This window comes from Xenopus laevis, chromosome 3S, assembly GCF_017654675.1.
Source record: "Xenopus laevis strain J_2021 chromosome 3S, Xenopus_laevis_v10.1, whole genome shotgun sequence".
In the NCBI taxonomy this organism is placed as follows: domain Eukaryota; kingdom Metazoa; phylum Chordata; class Amphibia; order Anura; family Pipidae; genus Xenopus; species Xenopus laevis.
This window is the reverse complement of record NC_054376.1, coordinates 61,390,031-61,409,392: the sequence shown is the minus strand read 5'-3', so window position 1 is coordinate 61,409,392 and position 19,362 is coordinate 61,390,031. Positions and strand designations below refer to the sequence as shown.

Genomic DNA, 19,362 nt, shown 5'->3' with positions numbered 1-19,362 from the left:
GCTGCCATATTTGTGCAGCAGGAGTCCGTTAACATTAGAAACTTTAACTGACAGGCTGAGATGGGACAGTCAGGTTGGTAAAACAGTCAGGTTTAGGAACTTCAATTAACAATTACTTACAAAAACAAACCTCTCAGCAAAAAACAATCAGCATGACCTATAGGTAACTTTTAATTTACAGTCATATTCATATTTTAAAAAGTTGTTTTTTTTAGTGCCAGTTTCACTTGAAGCACTCCCAAATGTACTCTATGCCTTCATCATCTGGGACTGATGTATAAAGATCCTTAACATCTATACTGGAAAAGATGATATTTTTTTTCTTCTAAATCAGTTTGGTCTAACACCTTCAAAAATGTAGTTGTTTCTTTTAAACAAGTATGTAAGTCTGGTACAATGTCCTGCAAATACTGTAAGTGTCAATATAAATTGCTAAAGGCTGAAGTAAAGAATCTATGCTAGAGACAACTGGTCTGCCTGGTGGTTTAGTTAGGGATTTAGGTACCTTGGGAAGGAGGTAAAATGTTGAATTATCGTTACTCAAAATATGTTGCAGATCTGGGTATAAAATTCCATTCAGACACGCATCCTCCAAAAAGATCGATTTATTTTTTTAAAACAAAAGTATTGTCACCCTCAAGTTTCATACAATGTTGGGAATGAAGGCTTCCTTCCTTATCTGCTTTATTTATCACAATTGTCCGGTTCCAATTTCATTTTTTTTTCAGAATCCCTCTTTGCTATACCTTGTAAGTCACTTTGTACAATATTCATAAAGGTCTCTAGTGAGGAGTTATTGATAGTAGGGACAAAACCACTCTCTATTTAATTTACTAGTAAATTAATTGCCACACTCCTTTATCTTTATCCATATACCACATTTTTAACTTTATTGTTTTTACAAACTTAAATAGTCCACTTGTTAAGGTGGCCATACACGGAGAGATCCGCTCGCCAAACGAGCGGAACTCTCTCCGATATGCCCACCTTGAGGTGGGCAATATCGGGCTGATCCGATCGTGGGCCCTAGGGCCCAACGATCGGATCCTAACGAATGGGAATGGGGGTCGGATCGCTGGACCGCATCAACTACAGGAAGCTCGTCGGGAGGGCCCCATACACGGGCAAATAAGCTGCCGACTTGGTCTGTCGGCAGCTTTTATCGGCCCATGTATGGCCACCTTTAGTTAAAGTTTTATAAGCAGGAACAAACCCCATTTATTAAGAACCTGTACAGTTTCTGGATCAAGGACCTTAGAGGATAGATTAATAACACAATCTTGCATAACATAACAGTTCATCCGTAATTACCTCTTGCCTAGGGTGTACCTGATCCCTCTGTGGACTGGACTCCTGCGATGCCTTCCTTTGTTTGTGGAGCCTGTAGCACCAACCACCTCTCCTAATGCACATTCTCCTAAAAAACTCTGCTGACTTGGTGTGGTCTTGGTTTCCAAAGTATGCTGCTCTGTTGAACGAACTGGAACCGGAGGCCATATGTTGCTTTCGTGACCTCAAGTACAGCCAAGAGGCTCTCATGATAGGATCCCTGGCTGCTGCTAAGATCCACCATAAATTTTATTGTATGTGTTTTAAAGGAATGACAATATAATGTAGTGTTGCCCTGCATTGGTAAAACTGGTGCGTTTCTTTCAGCCATGGGGGCAGCCATTCAAGCACAGGATACACAGTAGATATCAGATAAGTTCTGAAGAATCCCATTGTATCCTACAGAGCCTGCTATCTGCTGTGTATCCTGTGGCTTATCTCCTTTTTTAGCTTTGAATGGCTGCCCCCATAGCCACACAGCCGCTTGTTTATATATGTGTAAGAAAATTACCTGAGTCGCGGCGGCGTGGACGGCCGCCACGCCGCCGCGCTCCTTCTCCGTCGGCTTCCGGGTCCTAGTGCGCGCGCGGCGCGCATGCGCATTATTTAAAGGCGCAGGCGCGCTGACGTCATACAAAGGCGCGAATTTCAAATGTATTTAAAGGTACAGTTTTACTTTATGCATTGCCCGTGATAGGATATTGTTTCCTGGTGCTTCTGAGCCTTGTGCTATATTCTGAACCTGTTTGAATCCGGTTTTTGACCTCTGCCTGTTTCCTGACGACGCTCCCATCTGAATCCTGACCTGTGCCTGTTAACCGACTACTCTATTGCCTGAACCCCTTCTGCTTGTTACCCGGTTTTGACCCTTTCCTGCCTGACGATCCTTGCTATCTGCCTGCCTCGACCCAGCCTGTCTGACTATCCTCTCTGCCTCATCCTTGCCTGTAACCGTGATCCTCGGCCCAAAAGACTCTAGATACCTGCCGTGCCCCATTGCCTGCCAGAACTCTAGCCTTGCCCACTCATAAGTCCAGGTGGCACCCCAGTAGGCGGAGGGCCTTCCCGAAGCCCAAAAGTGGTCACACATACTGGTGAAGAGAGCTCTGACCACGGTGCTTGGCTCTAGTTCTGGTATTGGGTGCCGGCCGTGACATTATCACGGGCCATGGAGGACGACGATCACATTGAAGCTGCTGCTGCTGCTCCTCTCCCAACATCCACTGATCTGTTGCTTACTACTTTGCTGCAACGAATGGAGGACCAGGAGCAAAAGCAAAATTATCTGCTCCAGGGGTTCCATAATCTAACCCGCCAGCTGGGACCCTCGCAGCAGTCAGCTAGTTCTGTTCCTACATCCTCTGTGGGTTCCCCGCCAGATAGGGGTTCTACATCCAGACCCCAGGAACCCAAGATCGCATTTCCTGCCAAGTTCGGTGGGGACAGAACCCAGTTTTTTGTTTTTCAAGAAGCCTGCAAGCTGTACCTCAGCTTTTTCCCCCATTCTTTTCCCTCTGATGAGGAAAAGGTCAGATTCGTTATGACCCTATTAGTGGGTGACCCCCAAATCTGGGCACTTAGACTGCCAGCCACCGATCCTGCCCGTTTATCTTTAGACCAGTTCTTCCGTTCTATGGCTATTCTATACGATGACCCGGATCGCGCCTCTTCGGCCGACTCCGTGATTCGTAAATTACGCCAAGGTAAACGGGAGGTGGAAATTTATTGTACTGAGTTTCGTAGGTGGGCGGTGGAAACGGGGTGGAATGATACGGCTCTACGGAGTCAGTTTCGCATTGGTCTGGCCAAATCTGTCAAAGACAGCCTTGTTAACTATCCCCTATCTTCTAGTCTGGATGACCTTATGTCTTTGGCCATCCAGATAGATAGGAGACAAAGGGTGAATAGGGATGAACAGGATACTTATGTTGGGTATAAACATGTTCATAGTGCTAAGTTTTCAAACCCCTCTGTGTCTCAACCTCAGGAGGAGCCTATGCAGCTAGGCATCTCACACCTTACTCCTGAGGAAAAGGCACGCAGGCGGTCCCTTGGGCTGTGTATTTATTGTGGGGAGAAGGGTCACTTTCTCAATCAATGCACCAAGAGGCCGGGAAACGCCCAAGCTTAAATGGAGAAGGGGAGCTCCATTTGGGTGCAGGCGTTTCCTCTCCCCAATCTGCCTCTAAGGTTCTATTACCAGTTAAATTGACCTGGCCTACGGGCACTATCGAAGTGTCGGCTTTCATTGATTCTGGGGCAGAGGGTAATTTCTTGGACGCGGCTTTTGCTGCAAAATTCAAAATTCCTCTGGTTGCCCTTAATCCGCCCATGAGAATCCTTGCTGTAGACAAAAGACCCTTGGGGTCTGGGGTGGTTTCCCAAAAGACCATCAACCTGTCCTTGTGTATAAGTAATCTGCATTCTGAAGAAATAGCTTTGTACCTCATTGAGGGAGCTTCCTGTCCTCTCATTCTGGGTTTACCCTGGCTCCAGAGGCATAACCCTCTGATAGATTGGGTTTCTAGGGAGGTTATTCAGTGGGGTTCTGGTTGTAGTGGGGTGTGTACTCCATCTGTAGTGGGTAATACCATCCTTGAGGGGTTACCATCTGCCTACACTGCCTATTCTGACGTATTTTCCAAAAAGGCAGCTGAGACACTACCCCCACATCGGCAGTATGACTGCCCTATTGATCTGCTTCCGGGATCATCTCCCCCTCGAGGCAGAACCTTTCCCCTCTCATTGCCTGAGGCCCAGGCAATGAGAGAGTATATTCAAGAGAACCTTGATAGAGGGTTTATTAGGCCTTCCAGTTCCCCTGCGGGGGCAGGGTTTTTCTTTGTAGGCAAGAAAGACGGTGGTTTACGCCCCTGTATTGATTATAGGGGCTTGAACAAGATCACTGTGAAAAACCGCTATCCCTTACCCCTTATCTCTGAATTGTTTGACCAGGTCAAGGATGCTAAAATCTTCTCCAAATTAGACCTGAGGGGAGCTTACAATCTCATACGGATCAGGGAGGGGGACGAGTGGAAAACTGCTTCCAATACCAGGGATGGCCACTATGAGTACCTCGTAATGCCCTTTGGTCTATGTAACGCCCCAGCAGTGTTTCAGGAATTTGTCAATGACATCTTCCGGGACCTGTTGGGGGTATATGTTGTGGTTTATCTTGACGACATACTAATTTTTTCTGCAAACCTTTGCGAACATCGCATTCATGTCTGTGAGGTATTACGTAGGTTAAGGGTGAATTGTCTGTATGCTAAGTTAGAGAAATGCACATTCGAGGTAACCTCTGTCCAATTTCTGGGGTTCAACATTTCTTTTAAGGGTCTTGAAATGGATCCGGGCAAGGTGAGAGCTGTCCTGGATTGGACTCAACCCCTTTCATTGCGTGCAACCCAGAGATTCTTGGGGTTCGCAAATTATTACAGGCAATTCATCAAAAACTTTTCTGTCATAGTGGCGCCCATCACTAATTTAACCAAAAAAGGTGCTGATCCCAGCATGTGGCCCCCTGAAGCTATTCAAGCTTTTGAAACCCTCAAGAGGGAATTCAGTTCCGCCCCAATTCTACGCCATCCTGATACTGCTTTACCTTTCTTTGTGGAAGTAGATGCTTCTGAGGTAGGAGCAGGGGCGGTTCTTTCCCAAAGGCACCCGACTACCAACAAATTGCATCCCTGTGCGTTCTTCTCTAGGAAGTTCCTGCCCGCTGAGGTAAACTATGATATAGGGAATCGTGAATTGTTGGCAGTCAAGTGGGCCTTTGAGGAATGGCGGCACCTACTGGAGGGGGCTAAACACCAGATTACGGTCTATACTGACCATAAGAATTTGCTCTATATTGAGTCAGCTAAGCGATTAAACCCTAGACAGGCTAGGTGGGCTCTGTTCTTCACCAGGTTTGATTTTTCTTTAACCTTTAGACCTGGTACAAAGAACATCAAGGCAGATGCTCTCTCTAGGAGCTTCGACTCAATCTGTTCCGACTTAGATGATAATCCTTCTATTATCCCAAGTGAATGTATTGTAGCCACATTGGAATCTGACCTCTCTTCCTTATTGTCCTCTGTTCAAAATGATGCTCCCTCCAACACTCCTGAGGGGAGGCTTTTTGTTCCTGAAAATCTCAGAGAACAGGTGTTAAGAGAGGTTCATGATTCCAAAATGGCAGGACACCCCGGTGTAAGTAAAACTACATCTTTGTTGTCCAGAAGTGTGTGGTGGCCAACTTTCAAGCAAGATGTAAAATCGTTTGTAGACTCTTGCCCTGTTTGCCAACGCTCTAAATCTTCTAAAAATTTGTCCCAGGGATTACTCATTCCCCTGCCTATTCCTGAGAGACCGTGGACCCATCTTTCGATGGATTTTATAGTGGACTTACCATCGTCCCAGGGGAAAACAGTAATTTGGGTGGTCGTGGACAGATTTAGCAAAATGGGTCATTTTGTCGCACTTCCACATCTCCCTTCCGCTAAAACCTTATCTGAGCTTTTTATTCAGCACATATTCAAGTTACATGGTTTTCCTGTTAATATTGTTTCTGACAGAGGGGTTCAGTTTGTCTCCAAGTTTTGGCGAGCATTTTGCTCTTTAGTGGGGATTAATCTTTCGTTTTCTACTGCTTATCACCCACAAACCAACGGGCAAACTGAAAGGGTAAATCAGACCTTAGAACAATTTCTAAGGTGCTATGTCTCTGAGAATCAGTCTTCTTGGGCAGAATTGTTACCCTGGGCAGAATTTGCCTACAATAATGCTTCACACTCCTCCACTGGGGAGTCTCCGTTTTTTATTGTTAATGGGTTGCACCCCAAGGCATTTTCTTTTTCAGGGTCTGGTTCCTCTGTTCCATCTGCCAACTCCTCTGTCGAACAGTTTTCTAAAGTCTGGTCACAAGTTCACAACTCTCTTAAGACAGCTACATCCTCTCAGAAGAGGGCTGCTGATAGGAGACGCAGGGAGGCACCCCAATATAAGGTGGGAGACTTGGTGTGGCTCTCCACCAAGAACATTAAATTGAAAGTTCCTTCCCTAAAATTGGGTCCCCGTTTCATTGGTCCATATCCCATCACTTCTGTTATCAACCCTTCTTCTGTTCGTCTTAAGTTACCTGTTAATTTCAAAATTTCTGATTCCTTTCATGTCTCGCTACTAAAACCTGCTTCTAACACCCGCCTTGTTTCTGTTCCTCCTCCAGTGCAAGTTGACGGTCAGCCTGAATTTGAGATCCAGGAGTTCCTTGATTCCCGTTTGGTACGTAACAAACTCCAGTACCTCACTAGATGGAAGGGATTTGGTCCTGAGGAGAACTCCTGGGTCTCAGTTGATGACATCAAGGCTGACCGCCTCAGGAGGCAATTTCACATTAAGTTTCCTGGGAAGCCTGGGGGTCCAGTGGCCCCCCCTAGAGAGGGGGGTAATGTAAGAAAATTACCTGAGTCGCGGCGGCGTGGACGGCCGCCACGCCGCCGCGCTCCTTCTCCGTCGGCTTCCGGGTCCTAGTGCGCGCGCGGCGCGCATGCGCATTATTTAAAGGCGCAGGCGCGCTGACGTCATACAAAGGCGCGAATTTCAAATGTATTTAAAGGTACAGTTTTACTTTATGCATTGCCCGTGATAGGATATTGTTTCCTGGTGCTTCTGAGCCTTGTGCTATATTCTGAACCTGTTTGAATCCGGTTTTTGACCTCTGCCTGTTTCCTGACGACGCTCCCATCTGAATCCTGACCTGTGCCTGTTAACCGACTACTCTATTGCCTGAACCCCTTCTGCTTGTTACCCGGTTTTGACCCTTTCCTGCCTGACGATCCTTGCTATCTGCCTGCCTCGACCCAGCCTGTCTGACTATCCTCTCTGCCTCATCCTTGCCTGTAACCGTGATCCTCGGCCCAAAAGACTCTAGATACCTGCCGTGCCCCATTGCCTGCCAGAACTCTAGCCTTGCCCACTCATAAGTCCAGGTGGCACCCCAGTAGGCGGAGGGCCTTCCCGAAGCCCAAAAGTGGTCACACATACTGGTGAAGAGAGCTCTGACCACGGTGCTTGGCTCTAGTTCTGGTATTGGGTGCCGGCCGTGACAATATGTTTCTGAAGCAAACACACCAGTTTTACCAGTGTATGGCAACAGTACATTATATTTTAAATTACTTACTGAAGTTACTGTTCCTTTAAGAAGACATGTAAATAGTCAGCATCACTGTTAGGATGAGGTCTGGTTATGCTTCTTGGTCTTAAGCATCTGTATCTCAAACATTCTAGTTATTAATCCTGCATTGATTTTTCATTGAATCATTGAAAGGATCTACTTAGTCTTTCAATAATTCAGTGTGCTCTATTCTTGAAAATGCTGCAGCTGACCCAAAGTTTAAGGTGGCACTTCCATATTTTTTTTCTTATACCACTTGGCCTCAAATTTAGTGGTTTACTCCTTCGGCAGTAAATGCTTCCTCTGAGGGGGGAGGTGCCTGGCTCTATAGAGGACCATATCCCTGTTTGGTGGGGCACCAGTAGAGGCTTCCCTCCTGTGACACTCCTGTTTTTATAGAATTTTTTTTCGTGATTTATTATACCCCGATGGCGTTAAAAGTCAGAATAAAAAAGTACTCCAACTCAGATCTGCCGAGTTCATGTAGAAGTCAATGGCAGAAGATTTCCTGATTTGTGCTGGGTTTCTGAAAAAGTCACATTATTCGGGCGTCAAATCTGAAAAAGTCACGGTATTCGGGCATCAAATCCAAACAAGGCACGGTATTGAGGCTCAAATACAAAAAAGGCACAGATTCAGATTTTTTTTATGATCTAATCTAGACTTTTCCCACACGAAAATTTTTCAGGGAACATTAAATGTTATATAGGGGGGAAAGTCCGTGCAAATTTGGTCGTGGTGGCTTTCCAAAAATAGTGAGATAAATTAGAATTTTGATAAATAACCCTCTAAAAGTGCCAGACTTTAAACGGGTAATCCTATGATCAGATATCTAGGCCAGTATGTAAACCACACCTATAATATCCTGGCTGCTGCGTACATTTTCCAAACACTAAGATTCATTTATGTAAGCAAGACGTTGCAATTACTCACATACAAAGGTATTCGCGTTAAAATGCTATCCTTTTGCATAGTTGAGTGCTGCTGCACCTATTAATGTAGATAGAGGGAACCAGGAATTAGGCCCCGGACACACACGCGGTTTTCATGCACGTTTTCGGAGTGGTCTGTGGCACAGTTTTTAAAAAAAAAAGCCGACCACTGCGTAAATACGCTTAGTGATTTCAAGCTTAGGCAATGGCACATTACGCTAGCATTCTTACGCGGTGGGCATTTTTTTTTTTTTTAAACTGCACTGCGGACCGTGCATGAAAATCGCATGTCTATCCAGGGCCTTAGTGCCATCCCCAGACCACATTTTAGCTCCAGTGCATGCCTCCCAAAATTTTGTAACTAAAAAGAGGGACAAAAAAGTTGCTGCGAGCAGTGCAGGGAATTTTTTTAATTACCATGTTCATTTTACAAAATTTGGCAGGTTATGAAAATTTGAACATATTTCTGTTTTTTTTTCTTCAGTTATTACAGTTTTGCTAATAAAGGTGAATTGCCCTTTAAGTTGTGAGTCTAACTTCTCCCAAGAGAAGTTACAAGAAGTTATATTGTTACAATTACTTATTTGGTTATCTCAAAATTGTTACAAAAGTATTATCTGCCGCTGTGGCTGTTCTGGGCTCTCTGCCAAAAGCCTATTAAGTTAGAAACATTGTTTATTTTTCTGCCTGTTCAATGCAGAGAAAATTGTGACTTTCCAGTACAAACAAGGGACTGCAGGATGAGCTGTCAAAAGAGGGACTGTCCCTCTAAAAACTGGACAGTTGGGAGGTATGCTCAGTGGCCCTCTAAAGAATGGAGGGGTGGTATAAATGTAGGCAACACCATTTCTTCCTTTTTTTTTGAACTCCCAAGATCCAGTTCATTCTCATTATTAAGCCTTTTAGTTTCTAACCCAAGAACTGAATGTTTTTGGGTTTTTTTTAAACCCAAAACGCTCGCTTTTGGTAAGCTGATTTAACTGATTGAACTGATTTAACCTCTGAGTTTATTAATAATGTAGAACTTCCATTTTACAGGTTTGATCTAGATTGGCTTCAGGAGGTGAAGTCAAATACAAAGCAAAGAATTCCCTTCCGGATTTAAAGATTTCAAAAACTCATTCCAATAAGTCCTTTCAACAAAAGGCTTATTTTTCCAAAAAGATTGAGATCAAATTAATGTTGTGGGTTAAATAAAAGTACCCCTTATATAATCATAAATTCTTACAAAGGATATATACAATATATAAACATAAAAATTATGTTTTCTGCTGATTTAATGCACATGCTCTGTGCTGCTGTCAGTTACTGAGCTTAGGGACTGACTCAAAATTTACATGGCAGCACAGAAACCAGTATAATTAGCATCAGAATTTAATAATCAGCCTTGTAGTATCATCTTAAATTACAGACAAACCTCATTTTCTGCTTGATAATTTGCAACGACCCCTAAGCTTAGCTTCTCAACAGCAAACTGAGCATGTGAGTGTCACAGACACTTTCCAAGATGGTGACCCCCTGTGACAAGTTTGAAGTCCTGGATCTTTGCTGCTATTGACAAGCTGAAACTTTAGGCTGATGCAATAAGTTCAGTATAAAAAATATGGCATTTTTAGACATATTGATTTTAGAGTTTAGTTCTCCTTTAATGAAAACAAATACTTTTGTTAAAAAATCTGATAGAAACAAGTTACTTTTAAATGATTCATTCCACCACAAGGATCAACAACAAGTGGCCCTTTTGTGCTCAGCTGCAGCTCCTATTCTAGTTGCACAAAGTATGGGCCCTGACGGATGAAGAGATTAGGTGTCAGTTGGAAAACATACAAGTCGCTTTGGCTTTAAGAAGTTACCTCGTAGGGAAACTTTGGGCCATGTTCTGCTCCATCTTTGCCCATCTCTGGCTCACTCCTATGTGCTCTGCACCCAATATAACAGATTACAAACGTTGCCATTTAATATTTAATTGAATGAAGACTTAAAATGGGAACAGCAGCTAAAATACATGGAAGCTTCTCCTGTATGAAAATAGTTAGCAACATACATGGAGATACTGTATGCAGGTTTTCATAAAATATCATCATTTGGATTATTTTACCATATCATCCTATTTTTTAGTCTAAACCAATTTGAGAAATTAACTACAACTCTTTTATGCAAACCAGAAAGCTGTAACGCTTATACAGTAGTAGTAAGTCAACCATATAATATAGAGAGACATTAGTGATAAGCAAGTTCATATTCACCCAGCTGAAAGTTCTGCAAAGGCATGGAAACATCTACATGTTTCTGAACGTAATAAACTTCTAATTCACCTATAATAAAAAATGTATCTATAATGTTGGCCTTACCTTTATTTTCAGTTACAGAATTCTGAAAGATTACTACTGTATCAAAATGAATGAATGGACAGGCTTAAATTGTGCTGGTTTCTAAAGTCAATGTCCGCCACTGTTAGAGCATAGTGATGGCAAATTAATAAGCACCATTAACTGTCGAAGGACTGGCAAAAACAGATTTTCATGAACATATTGTCTTAATGTCTTTCTGAAACTCGAGTGCAATCTTCAGTGCTGTACTGTTGAGCCCAACACCCTGCATGTTGCATATTATTGCTACCACAATCCCATTTGGTGGTGGTGTCCTTTTATTTGTCAAATGAATGGTATTTTCCCCTTCAGGCAGGACGAGTATGACACTACTAGCTCCTACTGCCCCTCCGGTGTGTGACACATAATGATTCTGATGCTTGCAGTAACCACATTCCTGCTTCTGTTCTACTGTTCCCCAGCCCATAGCATACTTGCCATCCTTGTCCCAGGACATCTCAGTATTGTGGACTTGTTTCCACACCATTGACATGGTGTCTCTTTTCAGAAACCCTGGCAGAAGAGAAGATGGAGTAGAAGCCTGATAGCTGTATAGCAAAACATTGCCAAAAGTCAGAAGATCATTAACCGTTGAAAGGAATCCTCCTCCTGCCCATTTGCATGAATTGTCTACATACGGTGCATTTGTCAGACGTTTCTTATCATTAAATGCGTAGAACCTGCAAAAGAAAAAATATATATATTCAGTTCCGTTTTAATAATAATTTGGAGAAGATAAAGTGTTTGTGGCCAGGCACTCCCTGAAGCCTTTTGCAGGCTGGAACTAATTTTCTTACTTCTTCTTGAGTTCACCATTCCCCTCTTACTATTTTTAAGGTATAAAGATCCAAATTACAGAAAGCTCAATTACGGAAAGGCCGTCTCCCATAGACTCCATTTTATCCAAGTCATCCAAATTTTCAAAAATGATTTCCTTTTCCACAGTATCTTGTATCTGATCCAAACGAAGATATAAATAATCCTTATTGGAAGCAAAACCATTTAATTTTTACATGATTTTCTAGTAGATTTAAGGTATAAAGATCCAAATTACAGAAAGATCTGTTATCTGGAAAGCCCCAGGTCCCAAGCATTCTGGATAACAGGTCCCATACCTGTATTTGCAGAGAATAAGCCTGTATGTTTTGAAATTGCCAAAGAAAAAAAAAATATTGCTAAGTGGCCTTTATTGTTTTAGATCCCCTTTAAGTAATTTTTGTTTATTTAGATTCACATTATTATTAGCCACACAACCACTAAAAAAAAGTGATCATGTCTTTGTGGTGAGTGAACACAAAGATGATAAAAGATTAATAGTGATCAATGACTAGAGGCACAGACCTAGCTAGAACCAGCTAGAAGATAAAATATAACTGTGAATCTGTTTGAAAAAGTGAAAAGTTCAACTAGATTCTTTGGTGTGCCTTGGAAAGTATGATTTATCATGAGTATTTGCACGCTGTCAAACTATACTGTGTTTGTACCTTGCTCTGTTATAAATAATAGGTTCATGTTCCTCTGCCACGGTTTCCTTCATCCCCATGTCCTTGAACATCTGCTTCATATACTCCAAGAACTTTTGCCCAGATGCCCGCTCCACTACAGCACTTAGCAAGGTCCAGGCATGTGTGGAATAAAGGAACTGTGTCCCTGAAAAAAATACGAAGACAAAAGAATATGAAATGTGTGCAGGAAGCAGAAGATAACAAATAACAGAAAACGTAATACTGGATGATGACAACATTTCAGAAGATTTGGAAATTAAAGGTCAGCATTAGACACATCTGAGAATAAAACAAAGCAATCTCTGATAATTAGAATGCAAAAACTGAGGTATTTTTGAGTAGAATTGTGTCAATCTGAAACACTGGCATCTTGTAAAAAAAACTGTGTACCCACCTGGTTTAAAGACCAAAGGATCATTTTTGAAAAGCTCCAGTGCATCTATCACAGTCTCAAACTTGTCCTTGATATAAAATTCCTCCACTTGATCCTTCTGATCTTTCTGTGCCCCAGAAATATCCTGCTCCTTGGTTCCACATTTTGCTTCATATTTGGAAACTCCATCATTTAAGGCTTCCCTTACATCACCTGACATCTCAGTAGTACTCACTGTGAACTTGGATTCAGGCTGTGAAGATTTCTTGGATATTTTCTTCCTGACTTTATGGATGTCCTTCTCATAGTGCCTAATCCCACTTAGGTGTGAGACCAATAACCTTGTAGTTATTTTTACCTTAACAGAAAGGATATCAAATAAAACATTTCGGAGTGTTACTAATGCATCCACAGTAAAAATAGCAGTTACATTACTAGAAAAAGTGATTTTTAAAAATTAAAAGAAAATTCAGTCACCTAGGAAATGATTTTTTTTACAGACTTGTTTTTAGTCCTCTGTAGAAACTGAATATCACATGTTTACAGAGACAACTTTATATGGGAGTAACTAAAACATTACGTTTTAGACATGCAAACGTTGGCAGTTTAAGGGCATTACCGCAACATATTAACTGAGAAAGGCTTTTCACAGAAATGCTGCTTAATAAATATACATGTCCATATATATTCCCCTAATAATCAAGAAACTATGTTGCAAAACAAAACCTTTATGGTTTGTCAGAAGTATTGGGGTTGAAGTTGTTAGGGCAGTACTACAGAGGTCTGTCATTGGTCTGTTTTTAACTTGTTTATTGATGACTTTGAGGTGGGCACAGTACTAGTACTGTTTCTATTTTTATATATAAAATATCTTTTTCACATAAAATACTGTCTTGCATTAACTTGAGGGATGGAAATATAATTCTGCCTCTGCATAGGTTCCTGGTAAGGCCTCACCTGGAGTCTACAGTGCTATTTTGAGCTCCATTTATTAAGAAGGATATTAATGAGATGGATAGAGTTTAGAGATGTGAAACTAAAATGTATGAAAGCTTTAAACTGCAAGGAAAGACAAGGTTGGGGTTGTTTTCTCTGGAGAAAATGTGCTTGTAAGGGGAGCATGATTACATTAGAGGAAATTATAGACAGATAATGGGGGATCAATGTACCAGAGGCCACACTTTAGACTACGGCAATTCACGGCAAGCACCACTCCGGAACATCCATCAAACAAATAGTAGAATCCAAAATTTAAGTATAAAAATAAAATGTTTCTTTATTTTAGATTATGTCTAAAAGATAAAGCCTTACGTGTTTCGTGTCATCCAGGGACACTCAATCATAGGCACCCTTTAGACTAGATGAACAGAACTTTTATTTGAAGCAATGTAGGTGGTCCTTTGCAGTGAGGGCAATAAGGCTGTGGAATGCCCTGCTGAGTGATATTGTGTTGCCAGATTCTATTAATGCTTTGAAGAATGCCTTGGATGCTTTGAACAAACATAATATCCAAAGCTATTATATATACTATATATAGTTTATATATGTGATTATATAGGTAGGTTTGTATTAGTAGGTGTACATATATGCACTGGGGTTTATTTGGAGGGGTTGAACTTGGTGCGCTAACTTAACTGTGTAACTTTCCAGTGATGTGTGATCCAGTGATGTGTGATTAAAAAATTATTTGTACCTTTTCTCCTTCAAACTCCTTCTCTGGAAACTCTGGAACATACTGCTGCACTGGTGCATCAAGGTCCAACTTGCCCTCCTCCCAAAGCTTTGCCAAGGCTGCCATTGTGAAAGATTTGCTGATGCTGGCTACACGCATAACACTCTCTGCTGCACATGGCACTCTATTCTCAATATCGGCAAGCCCTAGTCCTGTGAAAGAGGCACACATAAATCAACATTATTATTGGGATATATTGTTCTAACATTTTCATTCCTAAACAATATTTACAATAACTACAAAGAGTTGATCAAATCAGAATATGTTTAGACATTGTATGGAGCAGTAACCACTTGTGGAATAATTAACCCAGAAAACCCAGATTCACTGGGAGGTGTGAATATGTAGGACATTTTCCAGGCATTCCTAGCATATACAGGTATGGGATCAGTTATGCAGAAACCCATTATCCATAAAGCTCCCCGTTATTCAGAAGGCAGTCTCCCATAGACCCCATTTTTCCAGATTCTCAGTCGGGAAGTAGTCATATTGTTGTTTTTTTCTGCCATTGGTTAAAAAGCTGAGTACGAACACACTAACACAGTCTTGAGACACTGTTCATTTATGTGGATTACAAACCCATTATTTTAAAATGCCAAAATTGTCATTTGATGGTCAATAAACTATAGTTGTTTTTCTGAAGTAAACACACACGTTTTGCCAGTGCATGGCACCAGTACATTGTATTGCCTTTTCTTTAAAACTTTCATTTTTTGTGTTACTGTTCTTAAGATGAAACATGACAGATGCAAGCAATGTACTGACAAGTGTTCAATGATACAGTAAGGGAGTTTTGGGTAATCAATCAATGCAAGGCTGCGGAGGTCCGGTGAATCCTTGCAATCTGGTAAATAGTAGGTTGCAGAAGCAGGCTATTTCCCCTATAGTAATTCCCATAAGGGCTGGGACATGTGTTTTATAGAGGTGTTGAAATCCAAGAAGAAAGAATGAATTTTCCAGCTTTTGTTTCTATTTTCACATAAAGGTCATTCTAATGTCCCCTCCACTATAATAATGTCAGTTGAAAGCTACACCAAATAGTAAAGCTGCTTATATATTTTCTTCCAAGTTTATATATGCTCACAGACACATGTTTAAAATAATCAACTGGCGGGTGTGAAATGTTGATGCCATAACGGACAGCAGATATGCATACATATTTACTTTTACTCTCCAAAACTCCTCATGTCCATTCCAGGAATGAACTGACAATACTACTCCTATATACATATCTATATACATATACCTTCTCACCTTCTGTCCACACTGCTTCTCCATCCACTGAAACACCCACCACAATTCCAGGAGATCCCACCTCATCCTGCAGGGTAAGAAAGCACTATTATAAACCAATATGATCATTTAATGCATAAACTCCTTTCTCCCAAACTGGCACACAGAGCTTTGGGTTGCACTGGGTATTGGCTAAATAGAGAAAAATCCAGATCAGCCTAATAACTAAATGTGTCAATCTAACTGATGTGCACCTACATGACTATAAATATTTCAGTGTGTTTCTCATTCAAACCACTGCCTGGTTGCTAAGGTAAACAAGACCAAGGGCAGCTGGGAAATTGACAAAATGTCTAGCCCCATGTAAGATTTCAAAATTGGATATAAAAAAATCTGTTTGCTCTTTTGAGAAATGGATTTCAGTGCACAATTTCTGCTGGAGTAGCACTATTAACTGATAACAGTATCCCTTTAAATAAATGTTATAGTTAAAGGAACAATTTCGTGGAAAAATAAAAACTGGGTAAATAGATAGTGGCTTGATGTCAAACATAACAGAATACAACTTCCTGCTTTTCAGCTCTCTAACTCTGAGTTAGTCAGCGACTTAAGGGAGACCACATGAGACATATCTGTTCAGTGAATTTGCAATTGATCCTCAGCATGCAGCTTTGATTCAAAAGCAAGCAGGTATGACCCATGTGGCCCCCCCTCAAGACTCTGATTGGTTACTGCCTGGTAACCAATCAGTGGAAACCAAGAGAGTTGCAAAGCAGGAAGTAGTGTTCTGGCTATTATGTTAAACATTAACTATATTAGATACATTTGTTTTATTTTGCACAGCCTGTCTCTTTACCCAGTTTTTATTTTTATACTGAACCTTAGAGGAAAATCTACTGATTAGTACCACATAAGCAATTAATGGCAGAGATTATGACACACGTTATAGAAAATGTTGTCTGTAAACAAAACAGCCTGCTTGTCATATATTCCATAACTGAAGTTTATTGCAATGGGGTCGGATACTCCCTAACAACTAGTGCACTTTACCCGTGTCCCATATTCAAAATGTAGTCATTGAGACGCCAGCTTATATCTGTCTTCCAGCTGGCATGTTATCTATCAGTGGCATTTGTGTAGACCTATGGGCTCCATACTCCATTCAGTAGTGACTTAGGAACATTTCATTTTCACACAAAAAAATATACATTGATATATTTTTCGACATATTTTGAAACTGTAGGAGATGCCATATCGCATGCCTCAAAGAAGGTATTAACAATAGGCAACAATAGCTCCATGTAGTAGCCTACAACACTCATACTACGAATGATACAACTCACACACAGACTGACCATTCACCAGCTGACAAGACACATTGGCGGACACAATTTTCAATTTGAACAGACCTCCTCAAAGCGACATACAAGCCTTGACAGCTGGGAATATGTTCAAAATGGGTGTATTTTCAAAATGATTATTTAAAAAAAATATATATATATATATTTATAATATCAATGGTTTTCAAGATCTAATGTGTGGAATCTGAACAAGGGGCCACAAGAAGAGTGGTGGCTCCATTTTACTTCCTCCTGTGTTGAAGTACCTGTGGAATATGTTGTTGACATTGTATACAGGATGTTACTGATAAATACAGCAAAGGCATGCAGTTATTCCACAGTCAGTGTCAGGAACAGACACTTGGAATGTGCTAAATAAATAAATCACATGGGGACAAGTGACAAAATGTTGTAATTCATTAATCAACAGAGTAATAATGCAGCCCCAGTGAGTGCCACACAGCTCCCCTATTCACCTTTATCCTCCTCAGAAATTCCTGGCTTCTCTCGATGGCTCTACTGTAGTCTCCGGGGCCTTTCCTTTTTCTCTCAGCCTCGTCTTCTGTTATTCGAGCTGCAGCCATCGCTAGGCCTAAGCCCAACACCATACCGGGTAGGGCCCGGCCAGGGCGCAACAACCGTGACACCATTTTGCAATAAAATCCCAGAAGCGGCAGCAACACACGGCAAGTACTCGGTGCAACGAAAGTTTAGGAGATTGAGCCTAGTACCCGCCTCCTTAAAGGCACAGTAACAACAACATTAGTAACAACGTTAAAATCACACTGTTTCTGTGGTAGAAGCCTCTGAATATGGGGCACTGCACAGCAATATAATTGCGCCAGCTAGTGTCAAAGTTGTGGGACTGCAGCTTTATAATTGGGGATCCAAACAGACTTTGTAGTGTGAATGTATGTTTTTCTCCGGCTAGCGTTAGTTTGACTCTCCTAAGGAAAATGTGTGTGACAGACTGCTGTGTGTGGTCTATGCTTGTCTGAGGGAGTGAATTAGTTGTAATGACACAGAGCAAAGGCCAGCCAGAGAGAAACAAAAACACATTTGTTGCTTGCTGACACTATATAAATAATGATGGTGACAAGCACTGAAATGGTTAAGTGTTAACAGGACAGTGGAGAGGCCCTGCAGCAACTTTCTTCCTCACTACTTGCTTACCAGTGTTTGCTCCCACCCTCCCTTTAGGGTTAGTTCACACGAGATTCAGTGGAGATTTTGTCACCTGGCGACTAATCGCTTCTTCTTCTGGGCGATAATCTCCCTGAACTGCCTCTGCGTGTCTTCCCATCCACTTTAATGAAAAGTCGCCTACACTAAAGCACATGTGGCACATCGGTTTCCGAAGTCGCCCGAGGTTTCCTCGTGAGGCAACTTCAGGCGACTATGGAAACGCAGCACCGCGTGTGCTTTAGCGCAGGTGACTTTTCATTATAGCGGATGGGAAGACACGCAGAGGCAGTTCAGGGAGTTTGTTGCCCAGAAGAAGAGGCGATTAGTCGCCAGGCGACAAAATCTCCACCGAATCTCCTCCAATCTCCTCGTGTGAGCTAACCCTTAGTTCTTCCTTTTGATGCCTGCATTCCTGGGTAACAGTCCCCACTCCCCTTAAGTCTTGGCAACGTATGTGTTAAATGAGAAAAGATGACATGAACAGAAGAAAGCAAGTGGTAGAGAAGTGAAGTTTAGGTACACTATTTCATTTACTAGTGTGTGTGTCACATGATTTGGCTTAGGGACTTGTGTAAGTAGAATTTCTGAAACCCAGACCCAAAAAGACCCAGATTCTTACTCACTTGGATCTGCTCTGACCTAGGTTGTCTTTTCTGCAACCCATCACCTTTTCCTAAATGCCACTATGAAACTGGAAGTGCCACCACTGCAGTCTGAAGAGTGCTGTTACTGCAAACTAACAAGAAGTGACATCAGAAGTCATGGGTGGGCAAAAACAGAAATAAATGTTAAAGAATTAAAATGTGCCCATTTTTTTGCTTGCTACTACACAGGCAGGGACAGGCCCAGATTTCCTACACGGGTGCCCCTAGGTCCCTTCGTCCACAAGCTGTGTGTCCCCAGTGCTCCGTAGAATGCACTCACCACAAATCCAGGCCTGGGCAGGGTATGGTATATGACAATTGCATTATGTTTTGTTGTTGCGAATGTTCAGTAAAGCTAATATGCAGGTCTTGACTAGGGTTCCAATAAGCCCAGGGCCATATTTATTTATGCCTAGGGTGTTAGCTTTACCTGTGCACATGACATTTCTTCAGTGAATTGAGGGCACATTTAGGTCTGGTGTCTAGGAAAGTACTAGATCTAAATACAGAGATGAATATGCCTCAAATTTTAAGTACTCTCCACCACCCCAATAAATGGCATC

General features: G+C 41.8%; 1 protein-coding gene across 1 annotated transcript; it reads right to left on the bottom strand.

The window, feature by feature from the left end:
- Positions 1 to 10,366: 10,366 nt before the first annotated feature.
- Positions 10,367 to 17,764, bottom strand: lactb.S (lactamase beta S homeolog). Its single transcript, XM_018255614.2, has 6 exons — positions 17,447 to 17,764; positions 15,652 to 15,718; positions 14,359 to 14,549; positions 12,687 to 13,023; positions 12,272 to 12,437; positions 10,367 to 11,467 (listed from the first exon to the last, which is right to left on the bottom strand). The coding sequence occupies exons 1-6, from the start codon at positions 17,618 to 17,620 to the stop codon at positions 10,939 to 10,941; spliced, it is 1,464 nt and encodes a 487-aa protein (XP_018111103.1). The 5' UTR covers positions 17,621 to 17,764; the 3' UTR covers positions 10,367 to 10,938.
- Between the last annotated feature and the right edge of the window lie 1,598 nt (positions 17,765 to 19,362).

Bases quoted from the DNA above. Each gene is read 5' to 3' on its own strand.
- lactb.S (XM_018255614.2), bottom strand. From the start codon at position 17,620: ATGGTGTCACGGTTGTTGCGCCCTGGCCGGGCCCTACCCGGTATGGTG. The intron at 14,550-15,651 runs GTGAGAAGGTAT...CCTCTTTCACAG, and splicing joins AGAAGCAGTGTGGACAGAAG to GACTAGGGCTTGCCGATATT. The intron at 11,468-12,271 runs GTACAAACACAG...TTTCTTTTGCAG, and splicing joins ATTATTTATAACAGAGCAAG to GTTCTACGCATTTAATGATA.